General features: G+C 35.4%; 1 protein-coding gene and 1 long non-coding RNA gene across 5 annotated transcripts in view; one reads left to right on the forward strand and one right to left on the reverse strand.

Annotated features, from left to right (window-relative positions):
- CPA3 (carboxypeptidase A3) overlaps positions 1–8,789 on the forward strand; it is a 35,699-nt gene extending 26,910 nt beyond the window's left edge. Inside the window, 3 exon segments of the mRNA XM_084989965.1 lie at positions 8,605–8,639; positions 8,641–8,695; positions 8,698–8,789. Coding sequence (XP_084846091.1) covers positions 8,605–8,639; positions 8,641–8,695; positions 8,698–8,789 — 182 coding nt within the window.
- LOC106505379 (uncharacterized) overlaps positions 1–19,104 on the reverse strand; it is a 916,097-nt gene that overhangs the window by 885,049 nt on the left and 11,944 nt on the right. The window lies entirely within an intron of this gene.

Here is a 19,104-nt window from a genome sequence, read left to right on the forward strand (position 1 = left end):
TGGCAATGGAAAAATTATTAAAAAAAAAAACAGACAAGTTCCATTCCTGCAGAACATTCATCAGTAATTACCTATCAACCAGGTGTGCTTTAAAGGGCTGAAAAGAAAGTACAATGACACAGCCAATTACCAGCATCCAAATAGATCTTCCTGCAACATAGCCATGCCAGGGATTCATTATACATAAAAGTAGATGACAACGAGATTTCAAAACATATAATATACCCAGATACATGAATGGACAAAAAGTAAGCAAAGTAAAGAACCAGAGGACAGACTAGAATACCAGTTTAAAACAGCAGCCTACTTAGTGGATACTAAGAAATAGCAGGGCCCAATAAGCCACCCAGATATAATGTAAGAGAAGCTCCTATATCATAAGTAGGAAAAATACAAGAGAGCCAAACAGATATAAACTTTGTAAATGGCAGCTAAGGCATCAAAGCGTTATTACTCTCCCAATTTCCATATATATATATATGATGTATATTTACATATATATGCAAATTATGAGCATTCTACAGCTATGCATTTGCACGGCATCACAATCATTTAATAAGTAAGACTTTATGGAGCAACAACCTAATAGCCCAGCATTTGGCGTTTTGAGAGATAGGTAATAAGACTGAAGACACAATAACTGCTCTCAAAGAGTTACATTCTAACTGGGAGGAGCAGAGGACCAAAGGTAACAGAGCTCCATGTTATTGCGTGTCATTTTTAAAATGGGAGGATAGGGGTAAAGCAGAATTACTACTCTATACGACTATGTAGAAGTTATTTTAAACTTTTTCATTATAAGGTTTTTTAGGCAATTCAGATTTAGAAAAAATTACTTCTTCCATATGGGGCTACAGCAGCTTGATAGACATTCAAAAATTTAAGGAACCACTGCTTTAATAAAGCATCTGATTGAATGTTCATCAACATTCACAAAAAGCAGGGGGTAAAAAAATGGTTGACTTGAATAGAAAATAGGAGTACGCTCATGATTAAAGTTTAGTCATTCCAATATCCTAACTGCCATTTAACAAGCTCTAGTATTTGGGGAAAACATCTAGCATTTACCAGTATTTTTCTCTCTTTGATTTAATGACAAGAGAAAAGGATGGAGGGAGCATTTTTTTTTTAATCCAAGTTATGAAGAGATCTCTGGCCTCCAGAAAAACATAAGTATGTACACAATTTGAACCTAATAAGCAAATAATTTAAAATGATAAAATGTGAAACCAAGAGGAAACCTATGAGATGCTCATCATGAGATACATCATGGTTCTCAAGCCTGATTTCCCATTAGCATTATCTGAGGAGCTTTGAAAATATGCAGATGATCTGGTCCCATTCCTAGAGATTCAGACTGCAGTAGTCTGCAGTGGGGACTAGACACTTGAATTTTTTTAAGTAGTCAAAGTGATTCAAAAATGAAACAAGTTGAGAACCACAGCTCTAAGCCAAATCCCTCATTTATAGACTGTAATTGAGATGCAGAAAGATTTTATCACTTAGGGGCAGAGGAGGATCAAAAATCAGCATTCAAGTCCAGAGTCAAATTGTATACCAACTATTTTGCCATGAAGTAGCATTATTTAGATTGCACAAAAATTGATATTAAAATACTGTGAAATGGGAGTTCCTATCGTGGCTCAGTGGTAGCGAACCTCACTAGTGTCCATGGGGACTCGGGTTCAATCCCTGGCCTTGCTCAGTGGGTTGAGGATCTGGCATTGTGTTGAGTTGTGGTGTGGGTTACAGACTCGGCTTGGATCTGGCATGTGCTGTGGCTGTGGCATAGGTCAGCAGCTGCAGCTCCAATTCAACCACTCTGGGAACTTCCATATGCTGCAGCTGTGGCTCTAAAAAAGGAAAAGAAAAAAAAAAGATTATGAAACATTTATATTTGCATATTGACCACATAACCAATCCTTTACCCTAAAAATAACTAAACATAGTACCTAATTAGCAAGAACAGTTCACTGAATTGAAAGGAATCAGGTTCTTGAATCATTAATATCATCTATGCATCACATTACGAATTAAAATGTTAATTTCAAACTGCCTTTCTTGTTACCTTCCCCACAGAGCCAGCTCTGCTCTTATTTCTCAACCTTGTACTGTTTTCGAGTCTATCACTGTACATTTTGAAAAGGAGAAAATCAACATCTCAGATTTGTAGCTTACAGCACCCAATATCTATCCACTAAGAGATATTCAAGTGGAAATTATATTAAAGGCAACAGGAGTGCAAAGAAAATATTTGGGTTTATAACCATGTATCTCTAGTTTCAGCTCTTGCTTCAAATAGAATTTTCACTTAGTGTTGATATAAAAGTGTGTTTTTAATGTGTAATGAATATAGAGAATACTTTTTTATAAAACACACAAGTTAACTCACCAGTTTAACTCACATACTTTATATGTATCTCTTTGGGATGAAACCAGATCACTAGTTTAGTTCAGTTTTATTTCGACTTGTTTAGACTGAATAACAGTGAGTTCTGTGCACTTAAAGGAACAGGAAACTTTTTTCTTACTGTCAATATTTTAAGAAAATTTTGTCAAAAACAGGGAGTTCCCATCATGGAGCAGTGGAATCAAATCCAACTAGGAACCATAATGTTGCAGGTTCAATCCCTGGCCTTGCTCAGTGGATTAAGGAGCTGACATCACCATGAGCTGTGGTGTAGGTCACAGACGTGGCTTGGATCTGGCGTTGCTGTGACTGTGGCGTAGACCAGAAGCTGTAGCTCTGATTCGACCCCTAGCCTGGGAACCTCCATATGCCATGGGTGCAGACCTAAAAAGCAAAAAAAAAGAAGAAGAAGAAGAAGAAGAAGAAAATTTTGTCAAAAACAAAAAAAAATCTTGTAGAATTCAATGAAGACTTTTTATTGAGAGGACTATAGACTGACATATGGTAGGTAATACAGTACAATGATTAGTTGTACATACTCTGAAGACACACAGGTTAGGTTTGATTCCTGACTCAGCCACTTACTAGCTATGTGTCCTTTTTTTTTTTAATTGAAGCATAGTTGATTTACAATATTATATCAGTTTCAGGTGCACAGCATAATGATTCGGTATTTTTACAGATTATACTCCATTATAGGTCATTATTAGACAATGGCTATAATTCTCTCTGCTAAACAGTGTATCCTTGTCTATCTATTTTATACAACTACCTATGTGTCTGAGTAAGGTACTTAATCTCTTTGTACCAAAATTTCCTCTTCTGTAAAACAGCAAATAGTATTAAATCATAAGGTTTGTGATAGGAATTAATAAAATGAGTTAGCATATACAACACACTTAGAAGGGTGCCTATTATTTAATAAGTGATTGTTATTATATTTTATAAATATATAAACATATTTTAGTGGGTACAGACAGAGATAAATAAAAAGCTAAGTAGCATGTTCAATAAATTAAGTTGTATAATAATATATTCTTGTGAGTAAAAAGTGTTCAGTGGTGTATTCATTTTGTCTCAACACAGCTTTTGTTTGCAAATTAAGGTTTCAAAGATTCAAAAGGTGGTATCATAAAATTACACTCAACATCAAACAATTATGAAAAATCACAAATTAGAAATATTCTCAATTACCACTATTAATCCTAATGAGAAATTTCTCATAAAGTAAATTTGTCAAAATGGCATATCTATATCCAACTCTGAGATCACAGCAATTTACTTAACTGTAAAAAGAGAACTAGCACAACCACGTTTAGTGAAATGTCTAGCATACGCTAAATCACCATGCAAAATATAATTTCTATTTACCCTACCTCCTTTGCCACAGAACTCTTACCATTGTTCTTTTTTTCCTAATGAACTTAAACTCACCTCTAGCTAAAAATGACACCCTTCTTGATCACTAGAACCAGTATATTTATCTCAGATCACATGCTCCACCAACTCCCTGCAACATTGGACCCTGCTGATATCCCTTCTTCCCTGGCTTCCTTGAAATGATGAAACTCACCTGGTTTGCCTCCTCCTCCTTTTCTACTCTGTCTCTGCTGACTGCCTCTAAAAGCAGACATTTTCCCCAAAATAGGTACAATATACAGATATTTCACAAGGTTCTCTCTTCTCTCCCCCCTCCTTGTCCTTCTGCTTCTTTCCTCATCAGGCACGTGCTCTCTACCCTCACAGGCTAGAGCCTGCATTTGCTACTTAGAGGCACCAGTGGCCTGGCTAGGAAATCATCTTTCATCCATGCAGCAGTTACTCACAGGGATCAGTGGGAGCCTGGCAGCACCAGGGGAACCAACTAGATGAAATTGGTAATGAAAAGGCTCTGAAAACTAGATTGACACTAGAACCAGAAGTCACTAAAGAAAACCAGGGACTACATGCTAAACCAGACAGGGTGAGTGCCTGCTAAAATAGATTTTAGTTATGATTTAAGATTTAACATTAATAGCCAAAGTGTCTAGGATACAATAAAAAATCATGTCAGGGCAAAAATGAAAAAAAATCAGAGTTCAGAGTTCCCATTGTGGCTCAGCAGGTTAAGAACACGACTAGAATCTGCGAGGATGCAGGTTTGACCTCTGGCCTCGCTCAGTGGGTTGAGGATCCAGCATAGGACACAGATACAGCTCGGATCTGGCACTGCTGTGGCATACTCTGCCAGCTGCAGCTCAGATTCAACCCCTAGCCAGAGAACTTCCATATGCTGCAGGTGTGACCTTAAAAATAAGAAGAATAGAAAAGACCTCGAATGAGAAAAAAAAAAATCAACAGATGCCAACAGTGAGATAATTTAGGTCTTGGAATTATCTGACAAGAATTTCAAAAGCATCATAGAAATGCTTCAATCAGCAATTACGGAAAGTCTTCAAAAAATAGTAACAGAAAATCTCACTGAAGAAATAAAAGGTATAAAAAGGAAACAAATGGAAATTATAGAACTGAAAAAAATACAGTAACTTAAATTTTTAAAATTCACTGAAGGGGATCAATAGCAGAATGTCTATGATGGAGGGAAGAATAGGTGCACTTGAAGACAGAAGAACAGAATTTACCCAATCTGAAGAGAGAAAACAAACTGAAAAAAAAAAAAAAAGTCAATAAAATTTCAGGGACCTGTGGCATAATTAAAAAAAAAAAATCCAAAATTCACGTCATCAAAGTCTTAGAGAAGAGAAAGAAAGTAGGGCTGGAAAAAATATATGAAGAAATAAAGACTGAAATTTCCTAAACTTCTGAAAGATATAAACCAACATACTCAATAAATTGAAACACAGTCAGAGTAAGTTCAAAGAAATTCATACCAAGTCACATGCCATATTAAAGTTCTGCGAATTAAAATTCTTGAAAGCAACCAGAGAGAAACAATCTAGAGGGGAAAAACAATTCAAATGATAGCAGATTTCCCATTTAAAAACATGGAATGTCAAAAGAAAGGGACAAGATTTTTCAAGTGCTAAAAGAACTATCAATCCTAAATTCCATATTTGGCAAAAATATCCTCTGGAAGTGAAGAGAAAAATAAAGACAAAGGAAAATTAATACACTTTTTCGCCTGCAGTCTTACCATTTAAAAATGAATAAAGAAAGCTCTCTAAATAAAAAAGAAATGATAACAGATGGCTTGAAGCTGTGGAAAGGAAGGAAAAACAATAGATTAGGGAATGAATTAATGAATAGGGTAAATAAACTATCTTTCCTCATTATGGTTGAATCAAAAATTGTAACTCCATCTGATGAGATGTTTAATACATGTAGAAAAATACTCAAGACAATTTTATTTTAAAAGTGGGAAGGGGAAAAGAACCTAAACGCAAGTAAGATTTCTATGTCTTAGTTGACATGATAAAACATTGATACTAGTACATTATAAGTATCTATGTATATTGTAATACCTAGAACAACCACCAAGAAAACTATACAAACTGATATACTCAAAAACATTATTATAAATAAATCAAAATGGAATCCTAAAGAAGACAATAAAAGAGAAATCAAAGAATGAAAAACAGAGGGAACAAAAATCAAATAGCAAGATGGAAGATTGAAGGGCTATCAATAATTTACCTAAATATTGGAGTTCCCGTCATGGCACAGTAGTTAATGAATCTGATTAGGAACCATGAGGTTGCCAGTTCAATCCCTGGCCTCGCTCAGTGGTTAAGGATCTGGCATTGCTGTGAGCTGTGGTGTAGGCTGCAGACATGGCTCAGATCCGGTGTTGCCATGGCTCTGGCGTAGGCCGGCGGCTACAGCTCCAATTGGACCCCTAGCCTGGGAACCTCCATATGCCATGGGTGCAGCCCTAGAAAAGGCAAAAAAAAAAAAAAAAGACAAAAAATTTAAAAATAATAATAATAAAATAAATAAAAATAAAAAATAATAATTTACCTAAATATATTAATTAAAACACTGGCAGAGTGGATTAAAAAAAATAAGATTCAACAACACACTGGCTACAAGAAACTTACTTCAACTATAGCAGGTTGAAATTGAAAGGCTGGAGAAAGATATAACACAAACATTAACTGGAGGAGTGGTTGTATTAAACATCAGATAAAGTGCATTTCAGAACAAAGAAATTCACTAGAAACAAAAAAGAACATTAATGATAAAAGGATCAATCTACCAAGACGACATAATGATCCTGAATGTGAACAAACCAATTTCACCTATGATGCTTCTGAAAATAATTTCAAAATCCATTTTCCCAAGCTCCTTCCTGAATGTCTGATTGATGCTAACCATGCTCTTGTGTCTTCCTTTCCTTTCCCCATCACTATTCTCTCTCTGAATTCCAGTTTCTATTAATAATACATGAATTTTTTTCAGCTACCCAGATTGAAATCACAATCATTTTTATCAGATTCTGTGATTCCTCCATTCCAATGTTTCTTCTTTTTTTTTGGAAGTGAGGGGAAACCCATGGCATATGGAAGTTCCCAGGCTAGGTGTCAAATGGGAGCTGTAGCTGCTGGCCACAGCCACAGCCACAGCCACGCCAGATCCAAGCCGCATCTGCGATCTACACCAGAGCTCACGGCCATGCCGGATCCTTAACCCACTGAGCAAGACCAGGGATCAAACCCATGTCCTCATGGATACTAGTCAGATTCACCACTGCTGAGCCACAATGGGAACTCCCCCATGTTTCTTAAATTAAAGCCCCATCAATTCTCTTCCCAGTGTGGTGACTCTAAGTTCAGACTTTCAGTTCACAATACTTCCTAAATGGTCTCTACTCTTTGTGGTCCAGATAAACTGTCCTAAGTAAAGCACTGAAATGGCTATAACTGTTTCCCAAACTAAACATCTTTCTTGACTTATCAGGTTTTCTGAGCTTCATCCACAAACTCTCACTGCTCCATTTGTTCCAGTCCAAATGGATCTCACTGGACCCTAAAAAATGCATTCATGCCTTTCTATCCTTGTAGGGTGCTGACCAGAATTCTTTTCTTCAATCTCCACCTGGAAAAATACTAGCCTTTCTTCTGGGCTGTCCTCAAATACAACCTCCATCATGAAAGTGGTATTTAAGCAGATATTGAGCATGCAATGCCATCTTCCTCACCAGGCTTAATCTCATTCCTTTAAATCTTCATAAGATATTATACCTTTCCTATGGTACTTTTATATTCTGCCATGTTGCTATTGATTTGATGTCTCTCCCCTTGATTATAAGTTCCCAAAGACTCCAATAGCATCTTCTTCATCTTTGTACCCTGCATGACCCACACTCCACAGTGTCAAGTAAAGTGCACTGTGCATATTAAAGGCTTAATAAATATTTTCTGAATAATTTTAGAGCCAATCCTATCTCTTTCCACCAAAATATTCCCTCCCTCTTTATCAGAGCTTTGAATCCTTATCTTTCAAACTTAAATGTTTGTAGCTGTTAAATTCATTACTTTTCCTAAAACATAAATAATTTTATGTGCAAAAAAATTATTTTTCTATCTTGTGAAGGAAAATATTCACAAATACATTTATAGTATTTAGGATACACTTTATAAACCTTATACCTATATAATTTCTAGAGATCTATATTTTCTTTTTTTAATAAATAACACTCTTAGTAAAATTTAACAAAAAATTGACATGGAAAAGTTGGATTAGGGGATTAAATACATCATTAAAATAACTGATTTAGGCTTTCTTGGTCCTGTAACTACAAAACAGTTTACGCTAGCTACATGAATGGAAAGAAACATAAACTATTAGAAAGAATGTGATTTTGCATAGCTTGTATGTATGGTTTTCCTTGGTGGATTTTCAGTAACAGTAACCCCTCCTTAGCTGGTTTCCGCAGCTGTCTGCACTTGCTCAGACCACCTCCATCTATGACAATGTGCACCCGCCCAGGAGACTAACTCCATTTAGACTCAAAATGATCCAACAAAATGTAATTTTGAAAATATGACACATATTTAAAATGTGTGGTGTATTCCAAAGCCATGATTATTTTTTACTACACGTGCTACACTATGCAGACCACTATTCCCATTCATTACAGCAATTAACTGCACACATAATTATTTTTATTGCTAATTTTACACCAGTGAATTTTCATTTCAAGAAAATCGTTAGCATTTGTTTCTAATTAAATATTTACTGCTTATGTTTTACAGACCCAACATCAGGTACTTCTTTAGACTGGGCTTACAAACCTGGGCATCAAACACACATTTGCCTTTGAGCTCCAAGAAGGCAAATGTGGTTTTTCCTTCCAGAATTTCCGATAAAGTCAACTTGTACAGAGACCATGATAGCTGTCAAATTTATTGCCAAGTATTTCCTCAAGAATGCTTCCTAAAGAATTGTTCACTATTTGAAGTAAACTAATTAATCCTTCCCCATGCCTTTCACTAGAACGTCAATCTTTGCTTATCCTGAAATATGGTTTCCACACCACCTAAATAGGTCCCTCTCTTGCTCACTTAAGTCCTGTGTTATTTCTTTTTTTTTTTTTCTATTCTCAATATCACCTAACAAATAGCTTTAAGTGAAAGTTTTAAGCAAATAAAGGTAGAACCCAGCACAAAATATTATTTTGAGTATTTTGAAAGGTTATATACAATGGGTCACAGGAAAGAAATGAGAACCTTAACTTTCTCCAGAATCAGATTTTCACCATGTGGCTTCATCATTTCATGTGTTAATATAATAAAAATAAAACATATTCCAAATATACCTTCTATTTTTTATAAGTTATATTCTTTACATTCCTCTATTAGCATTATTAGCCATGCATTAATGCTTCTAATGCATTCTGTTAATAAGAAAGAATATCCTCAATTTTAAAAAACATATTTTGTCAATATACATATTTTTTAATACAATAGACATTGTTTATATCTTCACAATAGCAAAAGGATATTGTAGCAGGAAATAAAGTGGTTTATTTAGAGATGAATCTCAGTGCTTTAAACAATTAATCTGATTCTCATCAACATAATGTACACTAAATTCAAAATAGTTCAATTTCAACCAGCCATAGTCAGAGGAAATTACCTACCAAAACATCTCTTGGCAGTTATAGACACAGCCAGAATGTCTGGTTAGTTGTGAGCCATGCCTTCATAATGGATAGAAAAGAAGCCTGGAAATAGAGTACAAGTGGAAAAGAGAAAGTCATGTTGACCAAGGCAGTCAGAGTAACATATTGCCTTTATACTGTTACTTAAGATAGTATTACAAAATACCTTTTCCCCAATTTTGATTCTTCAATATTTCATCAGATGGCAATATGGTATCTACATTCTAGAAATCCAGAACATAGACGTATGACAAGAATTTGAGGGGCAAGTAGAGTTCCCTGACTTCTTATAAACTTACTTCTCAGAACACTCTGGATAAAATTTTTGAGTATCTTAAAAGACCTTGAGAAACCAAGTAACAAATAATCTTAGACATCCCTCATAACTCCTTTAGGGGCCCATAAAAGAACGAATGCCATCAAATCTACAAGGTGATGGTATCTCTGATAGTTAGGAGGTACATGAAAGTTTCCCATACAAAACTGTCTACGGGAATCAAAATAAACCAATAAAATTGTTTTACAGGTGGAGGAAGAAATGGTGACAAAGGCAAGAAAGTAAAAGATAAAACTCTGATAATGAGGTTAAATTGTCCTGTCCATTATAAAAAATATACTATCTATACCTAAATATTTAGCATTCAAAACTGGCTCAGAACAAAGAGAATGTAAATTAGTTCCATTAAGTATGCCATATGGGAATTACACACTCATTCACACTTACTTACTCAACTGATACAGGATTGAAGGAAACTATAACCTCAAAATTTACATAAATTTTTCTAATTCCATTAGGTCTTTATGTGGAGGCAGTAAGACAGAGAATCTCAATTGTTAAATATCATCCAGTGTTCATCCAGTTTATAAAAGACACAAAAGTTTTACTCACCATTTTATTTGAGCTGTTATGTAGCTTAATATTCCTTTTCTCAACTAGAAAGAAATCATTTGAGTGACTAAAAATCAAAAATCCTAACAAGATCATTCCTTATCTTAATTGAATAGCTTCTGCATACTACCTAGAGTATTTTGCTTGACTTCATATGAACTACGAAAATATATGAAGAAAAATATCTACATTAAAATTTAAAAACTAAAACTATATTTTACTTATGGAAAAGACTTTCCCAAACAAAAGCTGAGGGAGTTCATCACCCCTAGACCTGACTTACAAGAAATCGTGAAAGTTCTTCAAGTTGAAATAAAAGGACACTATTTGTAACAGGAAAACATATGAAAATACACAATACATTGGCAAAGGTTAAGTATATAGTGAAATTCACAATACTCTCTCAAATATAGTGGCATATTAATCTAATGCTAGTAAAAAAGGTTATAGGACAAAAGTATTAAAAATAACTGTTGCTCTAATAATTTGTTAATGAATACACAATACAAAAGAGGTAAATTTTGACATCAAAAACATAAAAGGTGGGGATTAAATGGGTAGAGCTTTTGTACACAATTGAAGTTAAGTTGTCGTCAATGTAAAATAGACTATAAGATAATGTATGTAAGCCTCACAGTAATCACAAAGCAGAAAACTACAGTGGATAGACAAAGGATAAAGAGAAGGGAATCAAAGCAGTATTGAAAATCATCAATTCACAAAGGAAGACAAGAGAAAAAAAGGGAACAAAAGAAGTAAAACAGAAAACAATAATTTGGCATTGTAAGTACTTATCTACTAATAATTATTCTAAATGTTAATGAATTAATTTTTCCAATCAAGACATAGAATGGATAAAAAACCAAGACCCAACTATGCTGCCTAAAAGAGACTCATTTTAGCTTTAAGGTCACCCACAAGTTCAAAGTGAAGGAATGGAAAAAGATATGCCATTGAGATGGAAACAATTTAATTCAAAATTGATTAAATATTTAAACATAAGATTTAAAACCATAAAACTCCTAGAAAAAAACTTAGGAAAAGGGCCTCTTTATATCAGTCTTGGTAATGATTTGGGGGATATGAATCCAAAAGCACAAATAAAAGCAAAAATAAATAAGGAGCACTACATCAAACTAAAAAGCTTCTGCACAGCAAAAGAAACAATCAATAAAATGAAAAGGTAACCTGTGGAAATGGAGAAAACCATATTTGCAAACCATCTATCTGATAATAGGTTAACATTCAAAATATATAAGGAATTTACAACTCAATAGCAAAAAAAAAATCAAAAAATCCAATTAAAAAGTGGTCTGGAGGACCTGAATATACATTTCCAAAGAAGACATACAAATGACTAACAGGTACATGAAAAGATGCTTAGTATCACTAACATCAGAGAAATGCAAATCCAAACCACAATGAGATATCACCTCACACCTGTCAGAATGGCCATCATAAAAAAGACAGAAGGTAAAAAGTGTTGGCAAGGATGTGGATAAAAGGGAACCAACCCTTGGACACTCCTGGTAGAAATGTAAATCAGTGCAGTGACTACAGAAAGAAGTATGGAGGTTCTTCAACATACTAAAAAAATAGAATTGCTATATGATTTCCCTTCTCTATACATCGTCCAAAGAAAAAGAAATCAGGTCCTCAAAGAGACATCTGCGCTCCCATGTTCACAGCAGCATTATTCACAATAGCCAAGACAAAGTTGTGTCCAACTATGGAAGAATGAATAAAGAAGAATATTATTCAGCCATGAGAAAGAAGGAAATCTTGCCATTTGTAACAACATGGATTGTCCTTGAGGGCTTTATACTAACTGAAATAAGTCAGACAAAGACAAATACTGTGTGATATCACTGATATGTAAAATCTAACAAGCCAAATTCATAGAAAGAGTAGAATAGTGAGTGGTTGCCAGTCACTGAGGGTTGGAGGAATGGGGAAATATTGGTCAAAGAGTACAAACTTCTAGCTATGAGATTAGTAATTTCTAGATATCTAATGTACAGACAGTAAATCTTAACTGTTCCCACCACACAAAAAAAGTAATTATGTGGAGTTCCCATTGTGACTCAGCAGTAAAAAACCCAATTAGTATCCATGAGGACACAGGTTCAATCCCTGGCCTCCCGTAGTGGGTTAAAGGCCTGGCGTTGCCATAAGCTGCAGTGTAGTTCGCAGATGTAGCTTGGATCTGGCATTGCAGTGGCTGCCATGTAGGCTGGCAGCTGCACCTCCGATTCAACCCCTAGCCTGGGAACCTCCATGTGCCATGGGTGTGGCCCTAAAAAAAAAACCAAAAAAAAAAAAAAAAAAAACACACACACACAAGTAATTATGTGAGATGACTGAAGTATTAACTCAATTGTATCTCAAAAAACTAGAGGGAGATAAAGAAAAAATATTTGGCCCTTATAGATGCTGTGATATTTTTAACTGCACATGTTACAGTGTTATGAGATAATCTGACCTAATTTTCCATCAAAAAAAATTAACACATTGAAATGGGATAAGCAGTATTCTACCACTCAGAGAAGAAAGAATTGAATTATAGGAAGTTCAGATTACCTCTGGTTGCAGAGGATACCTCCTTTTCATTCAACAAATAACATAAAGAAAATTATTAATGAAATAATATTCCTCAAATTAGGAATAACAAATATATTTGACCTTCTAAATTAGAAGGTTTTATTATTTAACCCATATCAAAAGCAACATTAACTAAATAGTACAGCTAATGAATATACAGCAGTTTTTCAGACTATCCATTATATTTCTTTCTCCTTTTCAACACAATTGTATTTCATGATTAAAATACCAAGCTATTTTTCTATAATGAGTAGAAATGAGTCATAATAGCATCTTGAAAATTTCGGCAGCATATAGGCTACTGTCAGAAATTCCTTAGGCAAAGCTTTTGGGAGACTGTCTTGCATTTTCATTGTCACAAAATCCATTATACCAGGACAGATATCAGCCTGCCTGAGTAATATCTATCTGAGAGTTATAATTTTGTCATAAAAATTTACTTTCAATGAACTTAACATAAAAGGTCTCCGTCCAGAAAATAGGAATTCAAATGGATATATTATCACTTGAACTGCTTTTTTGCTCACTTATCCTTCAATTACAAGTCTTAGGTTCACTGGTGTCAAGAGAGGTTAAACCAGAAAAATGTAAAACAATTTTTGAAATATGTGAGGGAAATTTGACACTTAATGTGCCAAAAGCATTATTATTGCCATAGTATCACTGAAGTGTGCTATTGATTCATTTTACATTATGGATTAAAGGCTTAAAAGACTATTCATGAAACAAAGAAAAAATCCATATGCATCATTTCATATATAAAAGAAACTGCAAGAATGCTGGTTTCTTTTCTTCTTTAAAAAGTCTGATTTTTTTTAAATCTTCGCTTTGCAAAACAACTTTCAAGAGGTAATCAAATTTTAATGGGGCAAAGAGGAGGGAAGTGAGAAGGAAAAGTTTTGTGAACTACAATTATATTGGCAGTAATGACCACATGAAAAGTAACATTTGCATAGCAATGGATAATTTAAAAATTTGCCCTCACTTGCATATCTACATTTGATCACAACATCTCTATAAGCCTAAGTTGGGGAAAGGCTAGTATTATCCCATTTTGTGTATTAGAAACCATGGCTCAAAGTACTCAAGGGACTTGTATGTGTTTTTTATTGTTTTTGTTTTGTTTGTTTGTTTGTGCTTTTTAGGGTTGCATTTGCGGCATATGGAGGTTCCCAGGCTAGGGGTCCAATTGGAGCTACAGATTCTGGCCTACACCACAGCCACAGCAACATCAGATCCGAGCCATGTCTGCGACCTACATCACAGCCACAGCAATGCCAGATTCTTAACCCACTGAGCGAGGCCAGGGATTGAACCTGTAACCTCATGGTTCCTAGTCGGACTCATTTCCTATGGGAACTCTGGGACTTGCATGTGTAAAGTTGCAACTGGAAACTAGACCTTCACACTGAAAAATTTAAATCCTTTTCCTTACTGTCCAATGGTCATCACGTTACTAGAAGGCAGAGAAAGTTATGTAATATGTGAGTCACCAATTTAGGTTCCAATTCTCAAAATTTGCCAAAGGTATATCATCTTAATGACCCATCAGATACTCTTCTGAATGGTCTAGACTTGAATTTGTATCAGAATCACCTGGGAAGCTTACTTAAGTACAGATTGCTGGGCCCTTCCCCCAAGGTTTCTAAAATAATACATCTGGGGTAGAACACAATAATTTTCACTTTTAACAAGTTCTCAGATAATGCCAATTATACTGGTCCAGGAATCACATTTTGAAAATGCTGATATAGAATAATCCTAAGTGTTCTAAAATAAAAATAAGTCCATGTGTTAATGATTGTATTTTCAACAATTTTAGTGATCTTCATTGAAGTAACAAATTTATTTGTAAAAGTAATCTATTCATAGGTTTTATCTTTAATTAAAATTGCAGACAAGTCAAATGGATAAAATAGGGATAATACTTCCATATTAACTTCTATCATCCATAAAAATATTTGTAAATAAGTGCTTGAACAAAGATTTACATATTTCAAATCCATTATACATTAAAAGTTTAAAATATACATAAAATAATAAAGGTCCTTCCTTTGAAATTTTGTTGATTCTACAGTCTAAGATAATGGCATTAATTTTTTATTATTTATATTAATATCTTACATTTTATGTATCAATTTGTTGCATTTTTAAATATTTAAAGTTTTTATGCTAAAGGTCATATCCAAATCCATTTTTGGAACATAAAAAAGGGTATTTCTGCCAAGGTCCAGGTTCACTATGGCTACATCCAACTGAGGAAATTTTGGTTTAGTTTGGAGTAAAAATTCCTTCAGCAATGAGCAGTAGCTTTCTTACTAGGAAAACTGAGACAATTCTATGAGAGCTTTCTGCAAAAGTTTTTTTGGAATTAACAGCATTTGTTTCAGTGAAAACTAAGGGGAGAATTCCAGCAGATATGGCTCTTTGGCTGCCACATACAAAGCTCAGACAGGGTGATGGGATAATTTGAGGACTTTCTTATATTCAGGTGTTCCTTTGATGTTGCCACTTGACAAAGCTCAATTGAAACTGCTCTAATTAATCTTTTACAAAGGCAAAGAAATGAAGAAAGGTAAGGAATACATACCTAGTCATTTTAGCAGAAGACTAGAAAGAGTCAGGAAGAAAAAAGTAATAAAATCAGATTTTCCCTAGCCACCTCCCCAAACACCCACCCACTCCCAGAATTATTTTAAATATTCTGCCTCTAAGCCTCATCTTAACCCAACCAAGCATTTCATCTGGTCTACAAAAGGCAAGCCTTTGTGATGAGTGGCCTTTCCTCAAACTGAACCAGCATAGCCTCATGATTCTGCCATGTCCAATATATTCCTATTTACTACTTGCTGATGTTTTATTAAAATGACCTCATGGAAGTTATTTTATTCTTTTATCTTATTCTAGGCAAAATAGGCTTCTGATAATACATTTTGAAAGTCTAAGAACGCAGAAACAACATTTGAATTCATAACAGATATAATGGAACGTACAGGCCTCTGAAGCCCCTCAAATGCAGGTTTGAAGAGAGGCTTACTAGCTGTGGCCCATCTGTGAAATTCAGGTACTGGTACCTATGTCACAAGTTTACTGTGAAGATTTTTAAATAACTATATAACACATAAGGGTGACCAACTGTTCTAATTTGCTCAGAAGTGAGAGGTTTCCCAGGATATGAGCCTTTCAATGTTAAAGCCAAGACAATCTTGGAAAAACTAGGACAGTTGAATCCTGAATTGTATGAAAATGCTTCTCAAGCAAAATAAGTAAATACTAGAACTCCTTCCTCTCCCCTTCCAATTTCTGAGGAACTATTTTACCAGATAAAACATATACCAATATTTATTAGTAGTTATCATTTTGCTATTAGGTGTTAAATACTTTACATGAATTATGTTATTTTTTAAATGAACCCTTAGAGCTAAGTGCCATTTGAATCATTTTGACAGATGCCAAATGAAGGCACAGAGCAGGTAAATGCCCTACTCAAGGTCACAGAGTTAATAAATGGAACAACAGGCATTCAAACCCTAGCAGTCAAATTTTTAAATATGCACACTGACCTCTTTCTACTCAGTGTGGTCCTCAGACCAGCAGCCTCAGCATCACCTAGGAGCCTGTTAAAAAAGCAACTCTCAGCAACACACCCACTTCAGACTAACTAACCCACAATCTCTGCTAACCTACAGTGCCTGAGACATTTACAGCTAGAAAGAATTTTAAATTGTGAACTTTAGGTAACATGAGCAAATTCTCATTCCATGCCCCTGGTTTTAGAGGTCACAGATCTGAAGCCCAGAACCTCTAAAAGCCACCCAGAAACTTAGTGAAGGAAACTGAAGTTTAACTAAAGTAGAACTTGCATCTCTGGAAGTAGACTCAAATTCACTAAGCACTCTCAAAATAAACACAAGCAGTGCTTTCTTAAAGTGCAGGTTTGGAGGTGTTCCCGCCTCAAAATATGTCTATGTAGAACATGACCGAAACTATATCTTTTTTATAATAAAAAAGTATAAGGAAGTGGGGAGAGCAGAGACCAAAAATATCAAAGCATTTTGAAAAGAAACTAAGCTGATTGCTTTTTTGTGCTGTACAAGTTCTCAGCTTTCACATAAAACTGAAAATAGCAAGGAAATCCATAATTAGGAGACTTGCTTAGGTTTAGCACAGATTTAGAGTTTTGAATATAAATATAAATTAACAAGTATTTAATGTTCTTTTCAAAAACAGGATCTTAGCAGAGATAGTCTATCAAGCACTCTTACTGAAAGCTGAAAGCACGGCAATAAAATCTCATCCAGGCTGAAACCAGATACACAAAGTCAGAAGTGATGAAGTCATTATGATTCGCTAGATTAAAAACACTCAGTCTCAATAACAACTCAGACCCAGTTCAGAGTAACAGCTTCAGTCTATCAGAGTAAATATTTTATGTGCCAAAATATGTTGGGTACACAGTCTGTACCAAATTATGTGTTTAATTAGCTGCATTTCATCTGATGCTTTTATACCAAGGCTATCTCTTCTATATGACATATTTTTTCTATATAAAGTGAATAAAAGTCTCTGAAAACAACTGCATTTAGGAAATAAGACTATAATTTCGCCATCAAAATTCCTCAGCCTAAATCTAAAGATTTTTCTCATAGTGTTTTTTTTTAATAATGCATAAATATCTTATTTTTCATTAAATTTAAATTGGATTTTTAAGGTTTTAGCTTAAGATATCACAACTGACATATTAGGCTATATTACAAAGGAACTAACATTTCTGGAACTCTATGCTAGGCACTTTATCATTTTATTTAATCTCCCAACAATGTTATGAGACAAGTACAATTAACCACCATTTAAGGGAGGAAACCAATATTCAGAGAATATAAGGGAATCAGTCACACATGGTTTTCACTGGAAGGGCAGCACTAAGATTTGAACCCAGGTCTGAGCCCTAAACAGAATGCCTTTTAGGAGTTCCCAGCATGGCTCAGTGGTTAAAGAACCCAACTAGCATCCACGAGGATGAAGGTTCGATCCCTGGCCTCGCTCAGTGGGTTAAGGATCTGGCATTGCCATGAGCTGTGGTGTAAGTCACAGATGCGGCTTGGATCCTACATTGCTGTGACTGTGGAGTAGGCCAGCGGCTACAGCTCCAATTGGACCCCTAGCCTAGGAACCTCTATATGGCATGGGGGCCGCCCTAAAAAGACGAAAAAGAAAAAGAAAAAAAAGACAGAATGCCTTTCGAAAGTGACCAGACACTTTTTGAACATCATTGGTACATCATTCAAGGCCTCTGGAGCTGAAAGTGAACTGTTTCCTAACAAGTGAGGGTTTACTGATACCATAAGCTCACAAAGAATGAGTAAACAAAAGGAAGTTTTAATGTTTCTCCCTTCCACCTTAGAGCCCTGCCTCCATTCCACCATAATCCATGGAAAAGCAAATGGTTATACCTCTTCTCTAGTGAGGAAGAAGAGGGAACCATAGCTCCAAAAGGTGCAGGTCCACCCAGGAGCTAGTCAGCATCATCCAATAGGCCAGGGGCAACAACTGCCCCAGCAATCCAGCACAGGTGACACAATGGCTTGGACCCAAGTGTGTGGACTACACTACATCTGTCTGTCTCAAAAATCAAGCCATCAGGTTCTCCCCTTTATGGGTCCCATCATTGCACCTCTAGATCTTTTCCAGAGCTTCCAGGGATTCATAAACTGAACTTCCCATAAACAAATAAGCCACCAAGCCTCTCCAATGACACTGCTAAATGCCAGTCACCAGCCTTCTCAGCAAGCATAGCATTTAAATCTACATTCAAATCTCAAATCCCACAATCAAGTTACCTGCTCTTGGCCATCTAGACTTCAACTAACCTACTGGTCAATTTGGTAACCAGAGAGGAATAAAATTGAATTTTATTTATTTTTTTCTGTTTGTTTTTGTTTTTGCTTTTGCTTTTTAAGGCAATACTCACGGCATATGGAGGTTCCAAGGCTAGGGGTCCAATCAGAGCTACAGCTGACGGCCTACACCACAGCCACAGCAAAGCAGGATCCAAGCCATGTCCGCAACCTACACCACAGCTGACCGCAACACCACATCCTT

This window comes from Sus scrofa, chromosome 13 (genome assembly GCF_054392235.1).
Source record: "Sus scrofa isolate SSC_HxYL_T2T_F1_AM1 chromosome 13, Sscrofa_HxYL_maternal_Yorkshire_Landrace_v2.0, whole genome shotgun sequence".
Taxonomy (NCBI): Eukaryota; Metazoa; Chordata; class Mammalia; order Artiodactyla; family Suidae; genus Sus; species Sus scrofa.